Source organism: Ochotona princeps, chromosome 15 (genome assembly GCF_030435755.1).
Source record: "Ochotona princeps isolate mOchPri1 chromosome 15, mOchPri1.hap1, whole genome shotgun sequence".
In the NCBI taxonomy this organism is placed as follows: domain Eukaryota; kingdom Metazoa; phylum Chordata; class Mammalia; order Lagomorpha; family Ochotonidae; genus Ochotona; species Ochotona princeps.
Genome location: NC_080846.1, coordinates 17,551,653 through 17,571,490, shown reverse-complemented (window position 1 = coordinate 17,571,490; position 19,838 = coordinate 17,551,653). Strand labels below are relative to the sequence as shown.

The 19,838-nt window shown below is 51.9% G+C and overlaps 1 protein-coding gene across 4 annotated transcripts; it reads right to left on the bottom strand.

Annotated features, from left to right (window-relative positions):
- Positions 1 to 1,105: 1,105 nt before the first annotated feature.
- On the bottom strand, positions 1,106 to 18,210 carry OS9 (OS9 endoplasmic reticulum lectin). 4 transcript variants are annotated; one of them, XM_058673056.1, is made up of 15 exons: positions 18,025 to 18,210; positions 17,474 to 17,650; positions 16,693 to 16,756; positions 16,507 to 16,583; positions 16,190 to 16,288; positions 5,432 to 5,642; positions 5,233 to 5,337; positions 4,931 to 5,031; positions 4,683 to 4,734; positions 4,107 to 4,195; positions 3,607 to 3,885; positions 3,186 to 3,375; positions 2,246 to 2,410; positions 2,003 to 2,115; positions 1,106 to 1,830 (listed from the first exon to the last, which is right to left on the bottom strand). In XM_058673056.1, the coding sequence occupies exons 1-15, from the start codon at positions 18,184 to 18,186 to the stop codon at positions 1,705 to 1,707; spliced, it is 2,010 nt and encodes a 669-aa protein (XP_058529039.1). In that variant the 5' UTR covers positions 18,187 to 18,210; the 3' UTR covers positions 1,106 to 1,704. The 4 variants fall into 4 exon arrangements, with proteins under 4 accessions (XP_058529039.1, XP_004583021.2, XP_004583023.2 ...); XM_004582964.4 differs by having other exon boundaries at positions 5,233 to 5,334; XM_004582966.4 differs by lacking the exon at positions 2,246 to 2,410.
- Positions 18,211 to 19,838: the final 1,628 nt, after the last annotated feature.

Genomic DNA, 19,838 nt, shown 5'->3' with positions numbered 1-19,838 from the left:
GTCTTGCCAAAAGCGATGGAAATTAAAAAGGAATTTCTTATTGCAAGTACACAGTGACAAGCTACAATGAGGTTTCTTGGTTTCCTGAACTTCCTACTGAGCCTCTCGCGACTCACATTTGAAGATTCTGCTTAGTGTCCACACAGCTGTTGGGATCACTCATAAGACTGCAAGTAACCCAGTGTCTACACAATGCAGGGACTGGCTTAGAGAAACAGCAGAATTTCAAGGGTTAGACACTGTGCTGGGAGCATGGGGCACACCATTCAGTTCTCACGACCATCCTTCAAGGCCACTGCTGGGATCCAAAAGTTGCCCACAAGGAAGCAGCATTTGAAAAGCCAGATAACTCACAAATAACCCCACTGATGGCAGACTGTGTCTGAGACACCCAAGTATATCTGCAGGATTTTAACGTCTGTCCCCTGTGTTCCAAAACAAAGGCCCCAGTTGGCCTTCAGTAAAAACAGGCCAGTCCCCTGCACATTCCTTCCACAGTGCTTGGTCCCTTCTCTTTCCACTCTTGGAGCCCTGGGATTCCATGTTCTCTCCTCCCTTCTATCTTGTGAATCTTCAGCAACCAGACTGTACCCCCTCGGAGATGGGGGGGACCCATATGCACACCCTGAGTGATGGGGAAGGGAGAGCCAAGAACAGCAGGCCCAGCTACCTTGGTCTCCCCAGGCAGCAGGCATGTGTGGGCATGGCTGGCTAATGGGCTCCAAGTGGTGCTGCAGGGAGCACCGTGGAGGTGGGGGTGTGGGCTGCGGAGTCTCAGGGTGTGCATTTGGATATTCAGGGTGTTAAAGAAGGAACTGCTTGCTGCTCACCAGGACCAAGAATGGAGAGGTGAGGTGGGGAGGGGTGACAACACTCCATGGGCTTCTTTCGATGCCTGCCAGATCAGGAGGCTGTGTTGGACCAGCCAGGTCTCCTTGTGAACACACTGGCTCCCACTCCCCACCCCAGCACCTGGGAGAAGTACTACGAAGATGAGCTACAGAGAATGACGGCTGCCTTGGGAAGATCACCCTGCCGTTATCTCCCCATTCCTACCCCTTCCTTGCCTCCTGTCCCCTGACAAAACCTGTCCGCACTGATGGGCTGATGGTCCAGTTCTTTATTTAGAAACCTGATTGTTCAAAAAGAGGTGGGTAGCTCTGTGCCCACTCTGTTCTTGACTGGGATTGTGTTGGAGGCGATGGGCAGCATTCCCCCACTTCCTGGGCCACAGAGGTGAGGGCTCCCCGACCTCTGAAGTGCAGGTGGAAAGGGCCAGGTGCACAGGAAAGGGAGAAGGAAACTGAAGGCAACCGCAAGGGAGGGGGAACAGAAACCTCAAGAGCAGCGTGAAAGACAGCCTGCTAAGTTGCCCTCCTTCTCCAGCTCTCCCTGCTGCACTCTCCCCCAAGTAGCTGGTCCCAGGCTCCAGGCAGATAGGAGGGAAGATTCCCCAACTCAGGGGCTGGTGGTGGGGAGGGCCGAGGAGAAAGGGAAGGGGACATAGTGAGAGTGTGGGAGGGCAAAGGCCACAGGCCGGGTAGCCTCATGGCGGCTCTCAGCAGCAGGCACCCCACAGCTCTCTTCCCACCCAGGCTGAGGCCCCAAAATCCATAGCTCAGCATTGGCTGTTTCGCCTTCAGTGGTGGGGATGCCCCAGACTGGGGAGGAGGCAGGGCTGGTCGGCTGGGATGGCTCCAGGTCTCAGAAGTCAAACTCCTCCAGGTCTCCTGTGCCCTCGCCGCCTGGAGAGCCCCACACCCGGCGGTAATTGCTTTCCAGCTCTTTCTGTCGCTGCCGTTCTTTGTGGGCCTCTTCAGCTCCCTGCACCTGCAGGAGGGATGGGGCTGAGCGGCCGAAGAGGCGGGGCTGGAGGATCAGCTACCTCCAAGCCCTTCTGACAGCAGAGGGCCCACAGAACGGATGTGAGCTACTTGGGCAACCGAACCTTTCATGGACAACCACCACGGGCCAGGGCAGGGTAGGACAGGATGCCCCTCACCAAGATATTGAAGAAAATCTCCTTGAGGTTTTTCGTATCCTCATCAGTCAGCCAGCGCGCATCCTCCTCAGTTCCTTCGGCCCCAGGCCGCACAATTTTGATTTCGATCTTCCCTGGGAAGGAGCGGTGGGCTGTGAGAGACTGGGCGGCTGGGCAGCAGCCTCAGGCAGGGCCCCTGCCCCCAGCCCCTCCACCACGGGAACCCCTGCTGCCGCTCCAGCCCAGCTGCCCTCCAGGGCCCACCTTGGGCTCGGAGTCCCTCCCTCTCCAGCAGTTCTTTCACCAGCCCCTCGATTTGTCTCAGCTGTGGGTTTTCCCGTTCCATCTCCAGGACGGTGAGATCCCGATTGGGGCCTCCGGGACGGAGCTTGGTGACCCGGACCCGGACTCTGTGCTCAGGATCCTCCTCTTAGGGGGCAACATACACAGGGAGACATAAAGCAGAGTCGGGCGTGACTCCAGGGTTGGGGCTGCAGTGCTCACCTCTCCCTGAGCCCTCTTTGGTTTGGGTGCCCACCCCTTTACCACTCCCCACCCCATTTCTTTGATCAGAGCTAGGGTGCCCTCATGGGTCCCACTTGCAGAACTCTAGCCACCAATTTTAACTCCTCCTCCCCACACCACCCTGTAATCCTGCCCATCACCTTCCAGGAAACAAGTGCTTTTCTCAAAGCAAAACCTAGGCCATCTGTGCCAACCAGTGTGCTTTTAAGAAGCAGGTTGGGAAACTGGCTTCAGGCTTTACAGAGTGGCCCCAGGGACTGCCCTTGTGGGAGGTTCCACGGGGAATGCCTGCTGGCCACACCCATGGCACCCAGTAGACTGGACACCACCCAGAGGCACTGAGGAGGTGATTGCAGCTGTGTGCAGGCTCCCAGGCAGCTGGGCTGACAGCTGGGGCCTCTGCAAGGTGCACCCCCCATAGGACTTGGTCCGAGTCACTTGGATCCTGCCTGCCGATCACCACAAGGAACCAGGCACGGCTCCAGGCACTGGGCATCCAGGAGCGACCCCCAAAACCAGGCACACACGCTCCCAACTGCTGTCCAAGAGGCTGACTAGGAGGCAGCTGTGCCAAGAAGGGCAGGTGCATCCTTGGAAAGGGCAGGAACAGGTGCCCCAGCACAGTGCCAGCTGAGCAGTCAAGTGGCCGAGCGGCTCCTTCCCATCGGGCCTGTCTCACCTGCAGGCTGGGGTGATGGGGGAGGCTTTCGGGGCACAACCTTCCTTCTCCGGGGCTTCTGCAGCATCTCTGGACTCTGCTTCTCCTCCAGCCTTCTGATGAGTTTGCTGAGAGTGGACGTCAAAGCCAGCATGGCCCGCCTACTCTCAGACTCCTTCTTCAGCCCATCGGGGTCCAGCTCCTTCTCGGTCTGCAGTAACCAGTGAGAGCTGGTACTGGGGGTCGGCAGGCCATACTCTCCCCAAGGCCGTTGAGCACCCAGGGAACACCCTGGTCTCCAGACCCTTTCCCCACCACCCTCTGTTGGATGGAACAGCCAGATGCATGCTGCCGGCCGCTCAGCTCTCTGTACCACCCTGCGGGAGCTGGTGACTGTAGTGGCCACGGAGGCGGCAGCAGCAGGTGTGAGGGCGGTGCCTACCTCCTGGATGATGTTCTCCAGCTCCCGCTCCATGCCAGCTTTCACCTCGGAGCGCAACCGCTCGCGGTCAGATGGGAGTAATATCCCTTCCAGCTCCTTCTCGAATTCTCCGAGCAGCTGCCGCTCATCCTCATCTTCATCCTCGTCCTCATCCCCGTCTTCTTCTTCCCCAGCCTCACTCTGGAGTTCTGTCTCCCCTTTCTCCTTCCCCTCTGCTTCCTGTGGAGGGGCTTCTGTGGCATCCTCTTCAGGCTCCTCCGGGGCTGTGTTTGGCCTCCCCTGCGCAGGTGGGGAAGGGGAAGAAGGGGGTGGTGGGTAGTTGTCGTGAGAGGTGTACAATGGGTCAGACAGTGGGGGCTGTGCCAGGGGGTGGCGGGCTGGAGGCATGAAGGACGCCTATCAGCTGGGGAGGTCAGATGCAGGCCTGGATCAAGGGTGGTTTATTTAAGGCTCCAAGCTGGGAGGCAGGTCCTGCCCCTCCCTTGAGGGGGGGCCCATACCTTTTTGGCTCCACCTTTCAGCTCCTCTATTAATCGAATCAAGTCTGCAGGACTCCGAATGACCTTGACCTGCACGTTGTTCTGAAAGTCTAGGGTGAAAGGAACAGCATGGCTTCGTTGTGGGTGTAAGGCGAGAAGGCCGGTTGCCACCAGGCTACTGGTTGCCTGGCTTGTCACACAATCCTGTGCCCCTTGGGGCCAGGACCCCAGGCCTCAGGGCCACAGAAGGGACCTCGGACAGGAGCCACTCTCCCTCCCCAGTATTAATGGTTCCTAGTCTCCACAGCTCCAGGCTTGCTGTTACAATTACAGATTCCTTACAAGCCTGCAAGGCGGAGTTGATGACCCGTGCTTTATGGATACAGAAGCTGAGGGGAAGCGAAATCATCCAGGCCTATGAAGTCAACAAGGAGTGGGGCCGCCACTCCTGCTCCCTCCCTCCCAACAACAGCCTTGTTGTCTGTCAAAGCCATTAACTAGGGTAAAAGTGGACTCACTGCTGGCATGGATGCCCACCTTGCCTCCCAGTGTTTAATGTCTACCCTCTGCAACCCATGTCTCAGAGGGTCGCCTCACCACTGGCAGGGGCTGGAGCTGGGTCTGCCGCCTCCGGGCTCGGGTCCTGCTCCTGACGGGGAGAAAGGAGCAGTCAAGTGTGAGGTCCTGTGCATGCCCACCAAGCTCTCGAGGCAGTGGTTCTGCACATGCCTTACCTCCCTAGCGATACGTCAGTCACCTCAGCTTGACTCAGTTCAACTGACCCTCCCCACCCCCAAAGCCAGCTCCAGCCTCGGCAGGGGGGTGGCTGGGAAGCTGATTCTCACCTCTGCTGGGGCTTCTTCCCCTGCTGGGGCCTGGTCCTCTGGCTCATGGAGCATCTTCCAGAAATCGGATTGCTTGTTGTCATCCTTGGCTGGGCTTGCACCTGGGATGCAGAGGGGCAGGGGGAGGAGTCTGAAAGGAGGTGAGAAAGGAAGGGAGCAGACAGAATGGGGCACACATCCCACCTCTACCCCTAAGAGTCCATGGCACCCCTCCAGCCCAACCCATCAATCAGTACAGGGGACTGAAGGTTAAACGGAGAAGTGGAATCCACTTGCATGGGACAGGGAAAGGCAAGTCCTACCTTCTCCCTTTGGGGGTGCCACCCCAGGCTTGGCCTCACTCCACGCTTGGTGCTCCAGCTCCTGTGCCTCCTCCACGACCTTATGGTCATCTAGCTTTGAGTCTGCTGATGGGCCACATAGGGCTGTTTCAGTTTCTCTGGGTGATTCAAGACTTTCTCAGCTTCCTGGTCCTCCCAACAGCCTGCCCCAAGTCCTCACCATCTTGCCTCTGCAGGTAGGCCCTGTACTCCTCGGGCTGCAGGGACGGCTGACAGAGAATGGCCTGTGGAGCAGCGCTGGGCGGGGGACGGAGTAGAGGGTGGGGGCAGAGGCGAGGAGTGCGAACGGTCAGCACATAGGAGCACGACAGGGGCTCATCCACACGATCAATGTAGTCCCCAGAAATGCCTGCGCTCTCGTCGCAGAGGAACTGCCGGGACACAAACAGCGAGAGGCTTACGGGGACCACCAGTGTTCAGCTTGCGTTCTGAGAGCAGCACATCCTGTAGTATGTGTACCATTTCTCGGGTACTTCGCAAACACTCAGAGAGGGAGGGAACCAAGGATCTCAACTCAGTGGCTCAAGGAACTGAGGTCAGGTGCAGTGAAAACACTTGCTCGGGTTGGCCGCTCCTCAGTGATGAAGCTGGGAAATGAACACGGGCAGCTGACAGGAGGTCACTAGGCCATTTTAATTGTACAGTTTTGCAGCTGGTGAAGCCACCATCTGCAATGCTGGCTGCTCTCCTTCCAATCCACCCCACTGCTCATAGCCTAGGAAATCAGAGGAAGATGGCTCACGTGCTGGGCCCGTTACCCACATGGAAGCCCTGGAAGAAGCTCCTGGCTCTTTGTTTTGATCTGGCCCAACCTCAGCCATTGTAGCCATATGGGGAGTGAACCAGTAGGTAGAAGATCTCTCTGTTTTTCCTTCTAAGTCTAACTTCAAATAAATAAAAAATTTTAAAAGATTTATTTATTTTTATTGGAAAGGCAGATATATAGAGAGCAGGAAAGGCAGAGAGGAAGATCTTCCATCCGATGGTTCACTCCCCAAGCAGCCGCAATAGCTAGAGCTGAGCCAATCCAAAGCCAGGAGCCAAGAATTTCTTCCCGTCTCCCACGCAGATGCAGGATCCCCAGGCTTTGGGCCATCCTCGACTGCTTTCCCAGGCCACAGACAGGGAGCTGGATGGGAAGCGGGGCCGCCGGGATTAGAACCGGCACCCATATGGGATCCTGGCACATTCAAGGCGAGGACTTTAACTGCTATGCTATTGTATCAGGCCCAAATAAATAATTTTTTTTAAAGATTTATTCATTTTATTACAGCCAGATATACACAGAGGAGGAGAGACAGAGAAGATCTTCCATCCAATGGTTCACTCCCCAACTGAGCCACAACGGGCCGATGCGCGCCGATCCGAAGCCGGGAACCTGGAACCTCTTCTGGGTCTCTCACGCAGCTGCAGGGTCCCAATGCACTGGGCCGTCCTCAACTGCTTTCCCAGGCCACAAGCAGGGAGCTGGATGGGAAGTGGAGCTGCCGGGATTAGAACCGGCGCCCATATGGGATCCCGGGGCTTTCAAGGCGAGGACTTTAGCTGCTAGGCCACGCCGCCGGGCCCAATAAATACTTTTTTTAAAGGTTTACTTTATTTTTATTGGAAAGTCATATTTACAGAGAGGACAGACAGACAGGAAGATCATCCAGCAGCTGGAGCTGAGCTGATTCGAAGCCAAGAGCCTAGAGATTCTTCCGCGTCTGCCATGTGGGTGAAGGGGCCCAAGGCTCTGGGCCATCCTCTGCTGCTTTCCCAGATCACAAACAGGGAGTGGAAGGGAAGTGGAGCAGTTGGGACACGAACTTGAGTACATATGGGATCCTGGTACATGCAAGGCAAGGATTTAGTCACTGGGTCATTGTACTGGGCCTCAAATAAATAAATCTTAAATTTTATTTTATTTTATTTTATTTGAAAGGCAGACAGAAAGAAAGATCTCCCAATCACTGGGTCATTTCCAGATGCTGCAACAATCAGGGCTGGGAACTAAATCCAGGTCTTGCGGCCAGCACAATGGTTCAATTAGTCAATCCCTGCCTGCAAGTGCTGGCATTCCATACGGGTGCCGACTGGTGTCCTGGCTGCCTTACTTCCCATTCAGCTCCCTGTCTGTGGCCTGGGAAAACAGAGGGGGATGGTCCAAAGCCTTGGGATCCTGCACCCATATGGGAGACCTGGAAGAGGCTGAAAGATCTTTTTCTCTCCTTCTCTGTAAATCTGCCATTCTAAAAATATATAAATAAATATTTTTTTTCTCTTTTAAATCCAGGTCTCCTACATCAGTGACAGGTACCAAGTGCCTGAACCATCACTTGCTGTCTACAAGGAGGGACACTGGCAGGAAGCTGAGATTGGAAGTAGAGCCAAGACTCAAATCCAGATATGGGTTTTACACATGCCAAGCAAGGTCTTAACCCCTGCATCAAACTCCTGCTTCTTACAAATATGCTGTGTACACACACACATACACATACAGATATATTCATAATTTGCTTTACATGACATATATTATTTTTATGTGTCTATATTAAAATACATATACATATATATACACTTCAGACAGTTCTGAGGTAGTTATATCATTCAGGAAAAGAATAAAGACGATGACCAGTGTTAGTCTCAGATAAATTAAGTATTCACCATTGCAATTTCTAGAGTAACTATTAAAAGCTCTTACTTCGGGAATGACAGATCCCCAGTGAAACTGCATGTGCAAAGAAATTAAAAAAAAAAATGAAACAAAATATTAAGAATATTTAGAAATGTACTAAAGGACATGAAGAAAATGAAAACCTGTTTAAGAAAATCTAGGAGCAAATTCCCTTGGAGCAAGAATCGGCCTCGAGGTTAAGATGCTGGTAAAGGTGCCCAGGTCCCATGTTGCAAGGCTGGAATTCACTCCTGGATCTGTCCCTGACTCTTGACTCCAGCTTCCTGCTCACGGGCACCCTGGGGGGCAGCAGTAATGACTCTCATAGCTGGGGCTCTGCTGCCCACATGGGAGACCCAGATGGAGTTCCTGGCTCCTGGTTTTGACTTGGCCTGGTCCTTATCATTGCAGGCATCTGGGGAAGTAAACCAGCGGGAAGCAGTTCTCTCTTTCTCTCTCTCTCTCTCAAAGAAATATATATTTGGGCCCAGCTGCTAGCCTAGTGGCTAAAGTCTTGCGTTGCACACTTCAGAATCCCTAATGGGCACCGGTTCATGTCCTGACGGCTCCACTTCCCATCCAGCTCCCTGCCTGTGGCCTGGGAAAGCAGTTGAGGACGGCCCAAGGCCTTGCGACCCTGCACCCATGTGGCAGACTGGGAACAAGCTCCAGGCTCCTGGCTTTGGATTGGTTCAGCTCTGAGCGTTCCAGCCTCTTGGGGAGTGAATCAAAAGATGGAAGATCTTCCTCTCTGTCTCTCCTGCTCTATGTACATCTGACTTTCCAATAAAAATGAATAAATATTAAAATATATATATATATTAAAAAAGAAAGAGAAGAAAAAGAAGAAAGAAAGAGAAAGGAAGAAAGGAAGGAAAAAAGAGAGAAAAGGAAGTAAGGAAGGCAGAAAGGAAGAAAAAGAAAGATCAACTAAAGAGAGTTTGTGGTGCTTGGCCTGTCTCTGCACCCAACCCCCACAGCTCAGCGGATACAGATTCCACCTCCCTTGCCTTCACCATCTGGTTACGGGATATGCTATTTCATAGAGGGCGCAGGCCACCAGTATCTGTCTATGAAATTCCAGACCAATGTGATGGCGAGGCCCAGATCTTCCTCGGGCTGATCCCACTCCCCACATGGAGGCTTTTCCTCAGGTGCAGCAGGGAGGGTCCTCGTCAGGCTCCCTCGCTGGGTACAAGTGCCATGGAAGGAGATGCCATCCGCTCGCTCAGCAGACACCATCATCCCTGCCCAATGAAACACCAACAAAGCCTGGGGGAAGCAGACCATTGCCCCTGCCTCCAGCTCCCTAGCAGGCATCTGACCACGTGAAATAGAGCAGGTGGGTGAGGGAGAAAGGAGTCCAAGGCAAAGAGAACTTTCAGACAAGTGGAGCTATGTAGGATGTTCTAAGATAGTGGGTTGTCACCACCTGTGAGTACCAGCATTCCCCACTGTGGTGCTGCTTTGAATCCAAGCTGCTCCATTTCTGACCCAGCTCACTGCCAATGCACCTGGGAAGGCAGCTGAAGATGGTCCAAGGACTTGAGCCCTTGCCATCCACATGGCAGACCTTCACTGAGGTCCCAGCTCCTGCCTGGCACCTGGCCCAGCGCAGAAGCAGAAGACGGGCGCTCTTCTGTCCATCTGTCTACCCGCCTGGCTGCCTCTCAAATAAAAATAGATACAATTTTTTTTTTAAAGAGAAATGAATGACAAAGAAATTTTAGAAGTTTGTAATCAATGGGTCAAAGGAGAAATCACACGAAAATTACAAAATACCTCAAAATGAATAAAAACAAAGATACGACATGCTCAAACTCACAGGCTATGGCTGCAACAATATGCTAAGGTCTAAATAGGGCTTGTTCCTCTCATCACCCTCTGAATTCCTGTAAGACTTTAAAGCCCAAAGTCATAGTGAATGCCATCAATGTTCAGAAAAGCGACCAGTGAGAGTCATTAGGTTTCGACACAGTCATTAGGGCAGACTCCCCAAGAGTGGAAATTAAACAACATACTCCAAAGTAACAAATGGGTCAAAGGAGAGAAATCACAAGAAAATTATAGGGCTGGCATTATGGCATAGCAAGTGAAGCCACCGTCTGTAACACTAGCATCCCATATGGATGCTGGTTCAAGTCCCACCTGCTCTACTTTCAACCCAGCTCTCTGCTAACGGCCTGGGAAACGCAGCAGAAGACAGCCAAGTGCCTGGGCTCCTGCCACCCACTTGGGAGACCCGGGTGAAGCTCCTGGTTCCTGTGTTCAGCCTGGTCCAGCCTTAGCCATTGCAGCTATTTGGGGAGTGCCCCAGCTGATGAAGATCTCCCTCTATGTCTCTCCCTTTCTCTTTGTAACTCTTTCAAATACACAAACAAATAAACCACGAAAGCAAAACACCTGAGTTATAAAGTACCTCAAAATGACTAAAAACAAAGATGCAACTGCAGCTTTATGAGGATGGGTTCAGGCCCCACACAGCCACACAAGGCTCCCTAGCTATCTGCTGAGATGCTGTCCCCTAAGGACTGCACCAGTAGGAAGGCCGTCATCTAGTGATGCCCTAGACTTTGTACCTCCTGAACCACAGGCCCAAATAAACCTCTTTTCTGAAGGAAGCAGCTTGCCTTCAGCACTCGATCATACTAATGAAAAGCTGACTCATACATAGCACTTAGAGGCAAATGCCTTGCTATAGACATTATTATTTTTAAAAATACAAAGCTCAAATCAATACCCTAACCTGCCATCCAAGGGGAAGGCTAGGATACAAATTAGAACAAATTTAATACAGGGAGAAGAAGAGAGAAATACACCTGCTGACTCTTTCTTAAATGGCCTCCACAGTGAGCTCTGCGAAGACCCCCATACGCAAAGACCAGCAAACCTGCTGGAAGGCAGCACTCCACAAACTCATCTTCTCATGCTTGGCCAGCTCATCCAAACTCCTCTGGCTTCTTTACAGAAAATAGTAAACTGAGTCTAAGAGACGTTTGGAAATTCAAGGAATCCCAAATAGTTGCAACAATCTTGAAAACGATGAGCAAAGTTGGAGGCTGCACATTTCCTGTTTAAGGCTCACTGTAAAGCTATGGCAACCAAGACAGCGTGGCACTTACAAAATGAGATAGAATTCACAGTCTATGTTTAAATCCTTAACTTTCATCATCATTTTTTTCATCATCATTTTTTCAAAGTTTAATATATTTGGGGCCCGGCACAGTGGCCTAGCAGCTAGAGTCCTTGCCTTGAACGTACCTTGAACATACTGGGATCCCATATGGGTGCCGGTTCTAATCCTGGCAGCTCTACTTCCCATCCAGCTCCCTGTCTGTGGCCTAGGAAAGCAGTCGAGGACGGCCCAAAGCCTTGGGACCCTGCATGTGCATGGGAGACCCGGTGGAAGCTCCTGGCTCCTGGCTTCAGATCAGCACAGCACTGACCGTTGCGGTCACTCGGGGAGTGAATCATCAGACAGAAGATCATCCTCTCTGTCTCTCCTCCTCTCTGTATATCTGAGTTTGCAATAAAAATTTTCTTTAAAAAAGTTTAATGTATTTGAAAGGCAGAAAGACACAGAGAGGAATAGAGAAGAAACACAGGGACAGACAAACCAAACCAGAGCTCCGTCCCTATTCTACTCCCCAGATGCATAGAAAAGCCGGCACTGGGCCAGGCCAAAGTCATGAGCATGGAGAGGACCCAACTTCTTGAGCTCAGTCAGCCCCTCCTGTCTCCCAGGTGTGTGTTAGCAGGACACTGGAACCTAGACTTAAACACAGGCACTTCAACAGCCAATGGTGTCTTAGCCATTACACCAAGATAAATCAAAGGGAACAGAATTTTCAAGGTTGTAGGGAAACTGACACTCTAGAACAATGCTAGAAGAGCAATGCACCAAAGTGGGGTGATCTGGCAGTACACATCAAAACTGCATGACCACTTTCAGGTACTTCACCCACTTACACTCTGCAGATTCAGAACAATTCCCAGAGGTGCTTCTGTGTTTATAAAAGATCAGAATAACCTAAAACAGGCTGGTGTTGTGGTAGCACGGCTTACTTCACTGCTTGCAACACTGGCAATCCTATATGAGCACCAATTCAAGTCCAGGCCGCTCCTTTCCCCATCTTGCACCCTGCTAAAGGGCCTGGGAAAGCAGCAGAGGACAGCCCTGGTATTCGGGTCCTACCACCCACACGGGACACCTGGATGGAGTTGTTGGTTTCTGGCTTCCACTTGACCCAGCTCCAGTCACTGTGGTTATTTGGGAAGTGAACCAGTAGATGAAAGATGTATGGATGGATTGATTGCTCTGTTTTTCTGCCTTTCAGATACATGAAATCAGTCTTAAACCAAAAATAGAATGTCATATCATGCCACCCAATGGTAAAAACAGTGATTAGTGAAAAGGTCAATTGGTACCACTGATGTGGCACAAAACAATGTATCTTGTTTGTGATCTATGTATCAACAATTAAGGTACGCCAAAGGCAATGGCTGAGACTGTCTCTGGAGGAGCAGCAGGAAGTCAGAAGAGTGGGCTACAAATGTATCATCAGCACTCTATTCCTGTTTCCTAAAAAAAGTAATAATAATAATAATAATAAAATCTGAATAAGATACCGTGAGACAGTAACATCTGTTTAACTTGGCAGTGAATTCACGGACCTCTGGGACAGGTGCCTCCCAACTCCATTCACAGCCCCTTATCACCTGCCCTTCTTCCATCCTGTCTTTTCTCTAAAATAATGTACACCCAACAGCACTGAAGCGTGTTTCAGTCTGTTCTGGCTCAAAAGACACACCTACAACACAGCACGCCCACATCTGCACGGCACCTCTAAACAGCTCCCCTTCTCAGTGGGATTCCTTCAGGGGTTTCCTCAGCCAGCACTTTGTGTTTAGCATCGCACACTGAAATTGTCCTTGCAAAGACCACCAAAGCCCTGTCATGAGGCCTACTCCCAAAGAACTGCTCAGGGCTAATTGGGTGGAGGACTGATATCTTTTGTCTGGTCCCCCACCCTGCTGTCTGAGCTCTTTATTCCCACATGCAGGCTTTGCATCCATCCAGACCATGCCTGTGATCACCCACAAGCAGGTTTTAAGCCTTCTCTTCCTGGAAGGCTCAGCAGCAGCAGACAACTGGGTCCCTCATCGTGAGCTCCTCCATGGCTCCTTCCTGGCAAGTCTCCCTCTTGCTTTCCTGCCCGTGTTGTCAACAAGTGGTCTCCTCCAAACGCCATTCCTTAGTTCCTTTGGGCACTTCCCAGTAGCCCCTGGCTTCAGTCACAAAGGCCGTGACAGGAACTTCCAGCCCCTGGGTTCCACTCAGTTCTCTCAGGGCTCCAGGATCACAGACCCTCAGTCTGCTCAGTCACCTCCACTGGGATGCCCAAAGGCCACTGGACTCAGCATGCTCACGTGCAAGGCCAGACTCAGTGTATCCTTCACCGAGCCCACTGCTCTGCCCACTGCGCTATCTCAGGAGTGCCTGTCACCATCTATCCAGGTGCTCAAGCCAGAATCCTGCGAGATAACGCCCACCCCTTCTTCTATAGGTTTTGCCCTCCAACTCACCCAAGTCTCTTGGAATTTTCACTTTTCTTCATTCCAAGGCTACACTCAGCCCTCTGTCCACGATAGGCCATCGTCTCTTGCCCCCAGGCTTCCTGCATTCCTCAGTGTCCTTCCACCAGGAAGCCCTTCCCTCCCCTGCACCATTCCGCACCTGCTGGACTAACTTCTCATGCTCCCATTGTCAGCTCCAATGTCACTTTTCCCAAGAGGTCTCTCCTTTACTTACCCTCAACTCACTTTACTTCCCTATTATATATATATATTTATTTATGTATTTATTTTTTATTTTTGTTCCCCAGTGACCTACACTTGACCTGTCACCGTATTTTTGCTTTACAGACTTATTTGAAAGGCAGTGCAGCAGAGTGAGAAAGAGAGAGATACAAACAGTGAGTGCATGTAGGAGCTCTTACACCTCTGGTTTACTCCTCTTACGGTTTCGACCAGGACCCAGGAACTCCATCTGGGTCACCCACACAGGTGGTAGGAACTCAAGCATTTGGGCTACGTTCGATTGCCTTCCCAGTTGCATTAGCAGGCAGCTGGATTAGAAGCAAAGCAGCCAGGATTTGGGATGGGCACTCAGATATGGGATACCTTCACCACAAGCGGCAGCTCAACTCTGTCCCACAAAGCTGGCTCTCCCTGTCACAGCATTTACCCTGTGTGCTGTGCAGCCTATCTGCCACCTGTCTCCTGAGAGCAAGATTCATCTCTCCATCCCCATTTTCTCCCCAGTGCCAGTACAGACCTTGGCACAGGGCAGCCATTCAACAAATATTGGGAAATGGGGTCGGTACCCTCAGTTCTTAGCCCATTCCAGGTGCAAACCTTCAAAGAAATCATCAGAATGTAATGGAGGTGTGTGGCTTAGGCTAAGACACTTGTCTCCCAAGTCACAGGACCTGGCTTCAGCCACCGGCTCTGGCTCTACTCCAGCTTCCTGGTGAAGCAGACTCCAAAACGCAGTGGTGACGGTTTGGAGAATTAGTTCCCTGCCAGCCATATAGGAGTCGGGGCTCAAGTTGCCAGCTCCTGGCTTTTGTACTGGACCAGCCCCAGCTGCTGCAGGCATGTGGGGAGTGAACCAACAGGTAGGAACTCGCCCCATCTGCCTATCTCCTCTCCTCTCTTCCTGTTTACCTCAAATCAATGAGAAAAAAAGTTTAAAAAGCTACATACAAAGGCACTTCAAAAAGTCCATAAAGGAATGAAATTCAAAGACAAATTTATTTTGATGTGGGAAAAAAAAAGCTCAAAAAGCATGCACATGTATGCAGAGACCAATTGATCAGCCTTCTGAGCCGGTCGAGAACCAGCTTCCCACCCACTCAATCATTTCTGGGCGCCCACTTGGTGCCAGGCACAGACAGCACAGAAGAAAACAAGATGGACAGCGCTCCGCCTTCTTGGAGCTCACCCCGCTGACGGCTGGCAGAGACTGACTCCAACAAGAAAGGTGACTCAGGTCATGCTACACGCTTGGAAATCCCCAAGACTCTGTTGACCCCTCACCAGCACAGGAGGAGAAGCTAGCTCATGTGTATGTGAGGTGGCCCTGCAGCGGGGCTGTTTGAATATAACCTGAGCAAGAGATGACCCGGACTTCCAGGGACCTGTGGGAGGATCGTTCTAGGTGGGAGGAACAATGAGATCTGCTGGTTCAAAGGACAGAAGCCAGCCAATGTGGCAGAAACATGAGGAGTATTTTTATCTCTAGCCTAGATCTCGCCCTGAATTCCAGATCCCCAGAGCTAAATGCCAACTGCACATCCCAGGGAGATGCCTAATGAGCACCCTAACATTGGTATGTTGGAAACCAACCTAAGTGCCTCTCCCAGACCTGCTCCTTCACACACTTCAGTCAATGACAATTCTATCCTCTTAGCTGTTCCAACGCAAACCTTTGGGGTCATCCTTTCTCGATCCCACATGCATTCTCTCCAGTAATCCTCTTGGCTCCACCTTCAAAATGGACACAGAACCTGCTTGTTTCCCACCCTGGATCTGGGCTTTCAACACTGATTAGCACACGCTGCATATGCAAATCTGCACTATGGGAAGGTATGTCCAGTGGGCAGCACACGGTTCTCTAGGAGTATGTGTCTGTGTGTATAGAATCACATGGGGAACTTTGCCCACCACACTTCTGCCTGCCAAGCAGTATTTGTTAAGAGGCTGCTGGCTGTAATGCAGGTGCCAATCACAGAAAACACAGAATGAGTTCCAGCAACCACCCACAATGAATGGGCTTTGGGAGTCATCCCAAGAGGCTTCGGCTTCCTTCCCGCATCTCCCTTCTTGGTTGTAATCCTGGGCTCGCGTCCATTGTTCTTGTGTGAGCATTTCTATCCCCTGTGGCCCACACATTCCACGAGGGCAGAATCACGCTACTGTGACCCCACAAGGCAAGACCCCGCTGGAGAGTTGTCTAATGACCAGAGTGGGCACAGCGTGAAGGAGGAGGAGCAGTCAGGTAACAGAAAGTAAAAAATGTCAGGAAAAGGTGGCCTGTGGTAGGAACTCAGAGGGGAAGTTATGGGAGAATGTTCCAGCCCTGGAAACAGGAGGCTTACCTTTTGGATGCAGGGGCAGGGAGAGCAGCAACCCCACCCTCCTCCTTTAGAATGTCAGCTGTCACTCAGAGAGTTTCACCTTCCTTCTCCCCACACTCACCCGAACCTCAGCCTCCCGGGGCCTCCCATTGAGGTCGCACTTAGACCCGTTGCCGTAGGTCTGACTGTGGTAGCGTTTCAGGCGATGTTGCTTGGAGGCCTGGAGAAAATATCAGGCAGCAGGTAGAGGACATGAGAAAGACAGCCATAGCTGCAGAACGACCCCGCATCCCCACTGGACCAGGAGACCTCAGGAAGCCCGGCCCTGGCGGCAGCCTTGGTCCTAGTGGCCAGCAGCTACCACTGTCCCTCCCCTCCTGTCAGGGCTTCCATCCCATGGCCCCGCACCATGTCCCTCCAATCCCACACTCCTGCCACCTTGGCTGTCTCGTCATCCCAGTCGAAGGCCGATTGGTAGTAGCCGAGATAGAGGACTTCACCTTTGATCTCTGAGTCTGCAAGAGGAGCCATAGCAAAGCAGTCACTCCCTTCTCAGTGCGGGAGGCCAGGGTAGGGCTGGGGGCAGGCAGCTGGGTGCTCAGGGCACATGCAGGAGTGACTTACCTTCCATGTGGTACTGCTGGATGTGGCGTCCGTAACAGAACTCATACGTCCACCAGTCTTTGGTCTGACAATGAAAAGACAAGAGTCAGAGGTGGGCCTGAGTGCAGTAGGCTCTTCTTGTGATCACAGCCTCCAGGCTCCAAGACCTATAACCCTCTTCTTCCACACTCGACTCTCCAGTTCCCCCGTCCCCCACACAAAGGTCTTGCCAAGCCTTGCCCACCTCCCTCCTTCCCCCAGATGTTGGGTTTTTAATCCTTTGCCTTCCACACAGATAAAAAAAAAAATCATGTTATCCTTGAAGCACTGAGATTAGGGAAACAGAAGACCCTGAGCTAAATAGCATTCCTCAGCCTGTTCTAACAGCTGGGGAAAAAGACAAGCTGAGAACCAGATACACTGCCCGCCAGGAGCCAACATCCTAGTGCTGCGAGTCAGTCCCAAAACAAACAAACTGATTCGGTGACTCTGCAGCTCAGGGAAAGGGCCAACAGAAAACAAACTAGGAAACTGGGGCAGAAGGGACACAAAAGGGGTGACCTCATGAAGTGGTTTCCCTAAGGAGGTGTCTCTTCCTATCCCACAGTGACACTTCAATCTTGGTCAAACCCCATTCTGTAATCTGTCACAGTGCTTGTAGGAATCTGTGCTTCTCTCCCGGGCTGGGTACCGGGGGCCTCCATAGCTCCTACAGGTGCCCTAGATCCGCTCCCCTTGGCTGGCACCAGCATGCTCTAACGGATGTTGACAAGCCCCCATTCCATCCATCCACTTCTTTCACCTTCAGTAGGCAGGGAGCGTCTCTCATGGGGCTCAACAACTCGGGGATGCCAGGCCCTTGGTAAGCAGGTGCTTCCTCCTCCCTCTCACGCTGGAAGTGGATAGCTCCAGCTGGCAGGCGGCACTCGTAGCGCTGTTTGTACTTAGAGGAGACGATCACCACGTCCGAAGCTTGACTCTAGGCAAGAAGAAAGGGTCAGGGGCCATGAGGTAAAGACAGCAGAGATGCCTCGGCAGACCCTGGGGAAATGCCCCAAGACAGAAGCAACACTGGAGAAGCCTCGCGCTGTCTTCTCCCTAGAGTCAAGCTCACTCTCCCCGGAGGCGGAGGCGGAGTGTCTGGTCCGGGATCCGGGACCTGGAGATTAACGGCGGGAAGACCTCCTCCTCCCGGACGCCAACGAGCGGGTCCCAGGCTGCCATGTCCAGGAGTCACTCTGAAAGCCCTGCGTACTCTTCCCGATTCCCTCCGGCTCCCCCTGAGTCTCTGCAGCTGCTTTTCTCCTCCTTCCTCTTCTACCTCGGACCCTAGCCCCATATACGACTTCTTACCTGCCCTCCCAAGACGGGCAATGGCAGGATCTCGATCCCGTAACGCATTTCACTCAGCTCCTCCAGGTTCAGGCTCCCAACACCGCCGGTCAGACTTGCAGGTAACAAGAACCCCAGAAGCAGCAGCCCCAACAGGCTGGACAGCAGCGTTTCCGCCGCCATCTTTCGCGTCCCTCCTTAGCCAGAGCAGTTCCTTCCGCCCTAAACCTGGCAGCGGCCTCACCTCACCCATTAGCGCCGCAGATTCTCATTGGCTACACCTTCTGTCTCTCTTACGTACCTGATTCCCATTTGTAAACGTGACCCCAAAGCTCCCGGGGAGGTGGAGCAACACGATTGGCACAATCGATCCTTGTGCATGATTGGTCAGAAACGCCAACCAATCATCGACGAGATTAGATCCCCACCTCCCACTCCAGAGAGGCGTGGTCTGTGGTCTGGGTCCTTTTTGGCAGCTTTTTCTCTTCCTCGCCCTGCTGTCCCGCAAAAGGCCAAGAAACGATTCGGGCAGAGTATCCCGCCCCGCGCCGAGCGGAGTACGGAGGCGGATGGATGAGTGTGTGCGCTGCGCGCGGAAATGAACGAAAGCTTTCCGCAAAACAATCAATTCTACAGAAGCGTACGTCTTTTCATACCTACACGACTTTAGGGCAATCGGGTAATTTGTGACAGACTTTCTGCATGATCCTGCAGTTGTGCTCCAACAAAATGGGTCAAAACTGTCGATAGAGTCAGGTGCTCATGCACGTGTTGTTGTCCAGAGAAATGTGTTATTATTGTGAAAGATGAGCATGCCAGAAGAAAACAGGGAAGGTCGAGACCGCTGCTACTCTTTGGAAGCTGGAAAGCAAGCAAGGGAATGGTCGCTGGCTGAGCAGCCTGAGGAAATCGGCCCCTTCACAGGTGCAAGCAAGAACAGGTAACACCAATCAATCAATCAATCAATCAATCAATAAATAACAGGTAACACCTTTGGAAAAACAGTTTTCTGGGAAATTTCAGCAGCGTAAAAGAAAAACTCCAAGGAAAAAGTCTTCGGGGCTGTCCTAACCCCAGCCCTCATTCCCACTCTCCAATCCTCACTCTTAAATGCAAACAGCTGGCCAAGTTTTTGAGGAAGGACTCGTAAGAAAGAAACCAAACCAAGGGGGCAAGCAAAAAGCAAATTAGAAGAAATAACAATTCCAAGGGGGGGGGAGGAAAGAAACAAAAATAAAACAAAAAAAATTTTTTTTTAAATCCACCATCTACAGCTTCATGAGAAATCAACAGTGTATTCATAAAATAACAACAGACGCTGTTTTAAAAGTTCCCACTAGGGGGCAGAAAGGCCACTTCCCAGGGCCGCAGGTTAAAGTCCTGGAGTACTGGGCTTCCCGGCTAAAGGACCTTGAAGGCAGTGAAAGATGGCCCACCCTATACGTCCCTCCCACCCACTGCAGAGACCAGCTGAAGTTTTTGGCTCCAGGTTTGTGCCTGGCTGTTGAATCCGTTTGGGAAGTGAACCTGCCATGGAAGATTCTTTCTCTCTCGGTTTGCCTTTCATATAAATAAATCTTCAGGAAAAAGTACATGCTATGCAGATAAGCAATGGAGTCTTTTAGAAACCAGGATAAGTGGAACAAAAATTCAATAGAAAAACTTGAGAAAAAGGTGGAAGGTCAGGAGAAAATGTGTGAGCCTTAGGAAGGAGTCCAGAAGGCCTCCAAGAGCATCAAGGACCAGGAGGACAAAAGTGACTCATGACGTCACAGGACAGAGTTCCCCAGAACTGCAGAACTACAGAACTGCGGTGGCAGAGCAAAGGGCCACAC

Excerpts from the sequence above, each read along its gene's own strand:
- OS9 (XM_058673056.1), bottom strand. The coding sequence starts at position 18,186 with ATGGCGGCGGAAACGCTGCTGTCCAGCCTGTTGGGGCTGCTGCTTCTG. Across the intron at positions 16,757-17,473 it reads ACGCTCCCTGCCTACTGAAG|ACCAAAGACTGGTGGACGTA; the intron begins GTGAAAGAAGTG and ends TTTCATTGTCAG. Across the intron at positions 5,032-5,232 it reads GGCACCCCCAAAGGGAGAAG|GTGCAAGCCCAGCCAAGGAT; the intron begins GTAGGACTTGCC and ends TCTGCATCCCAG.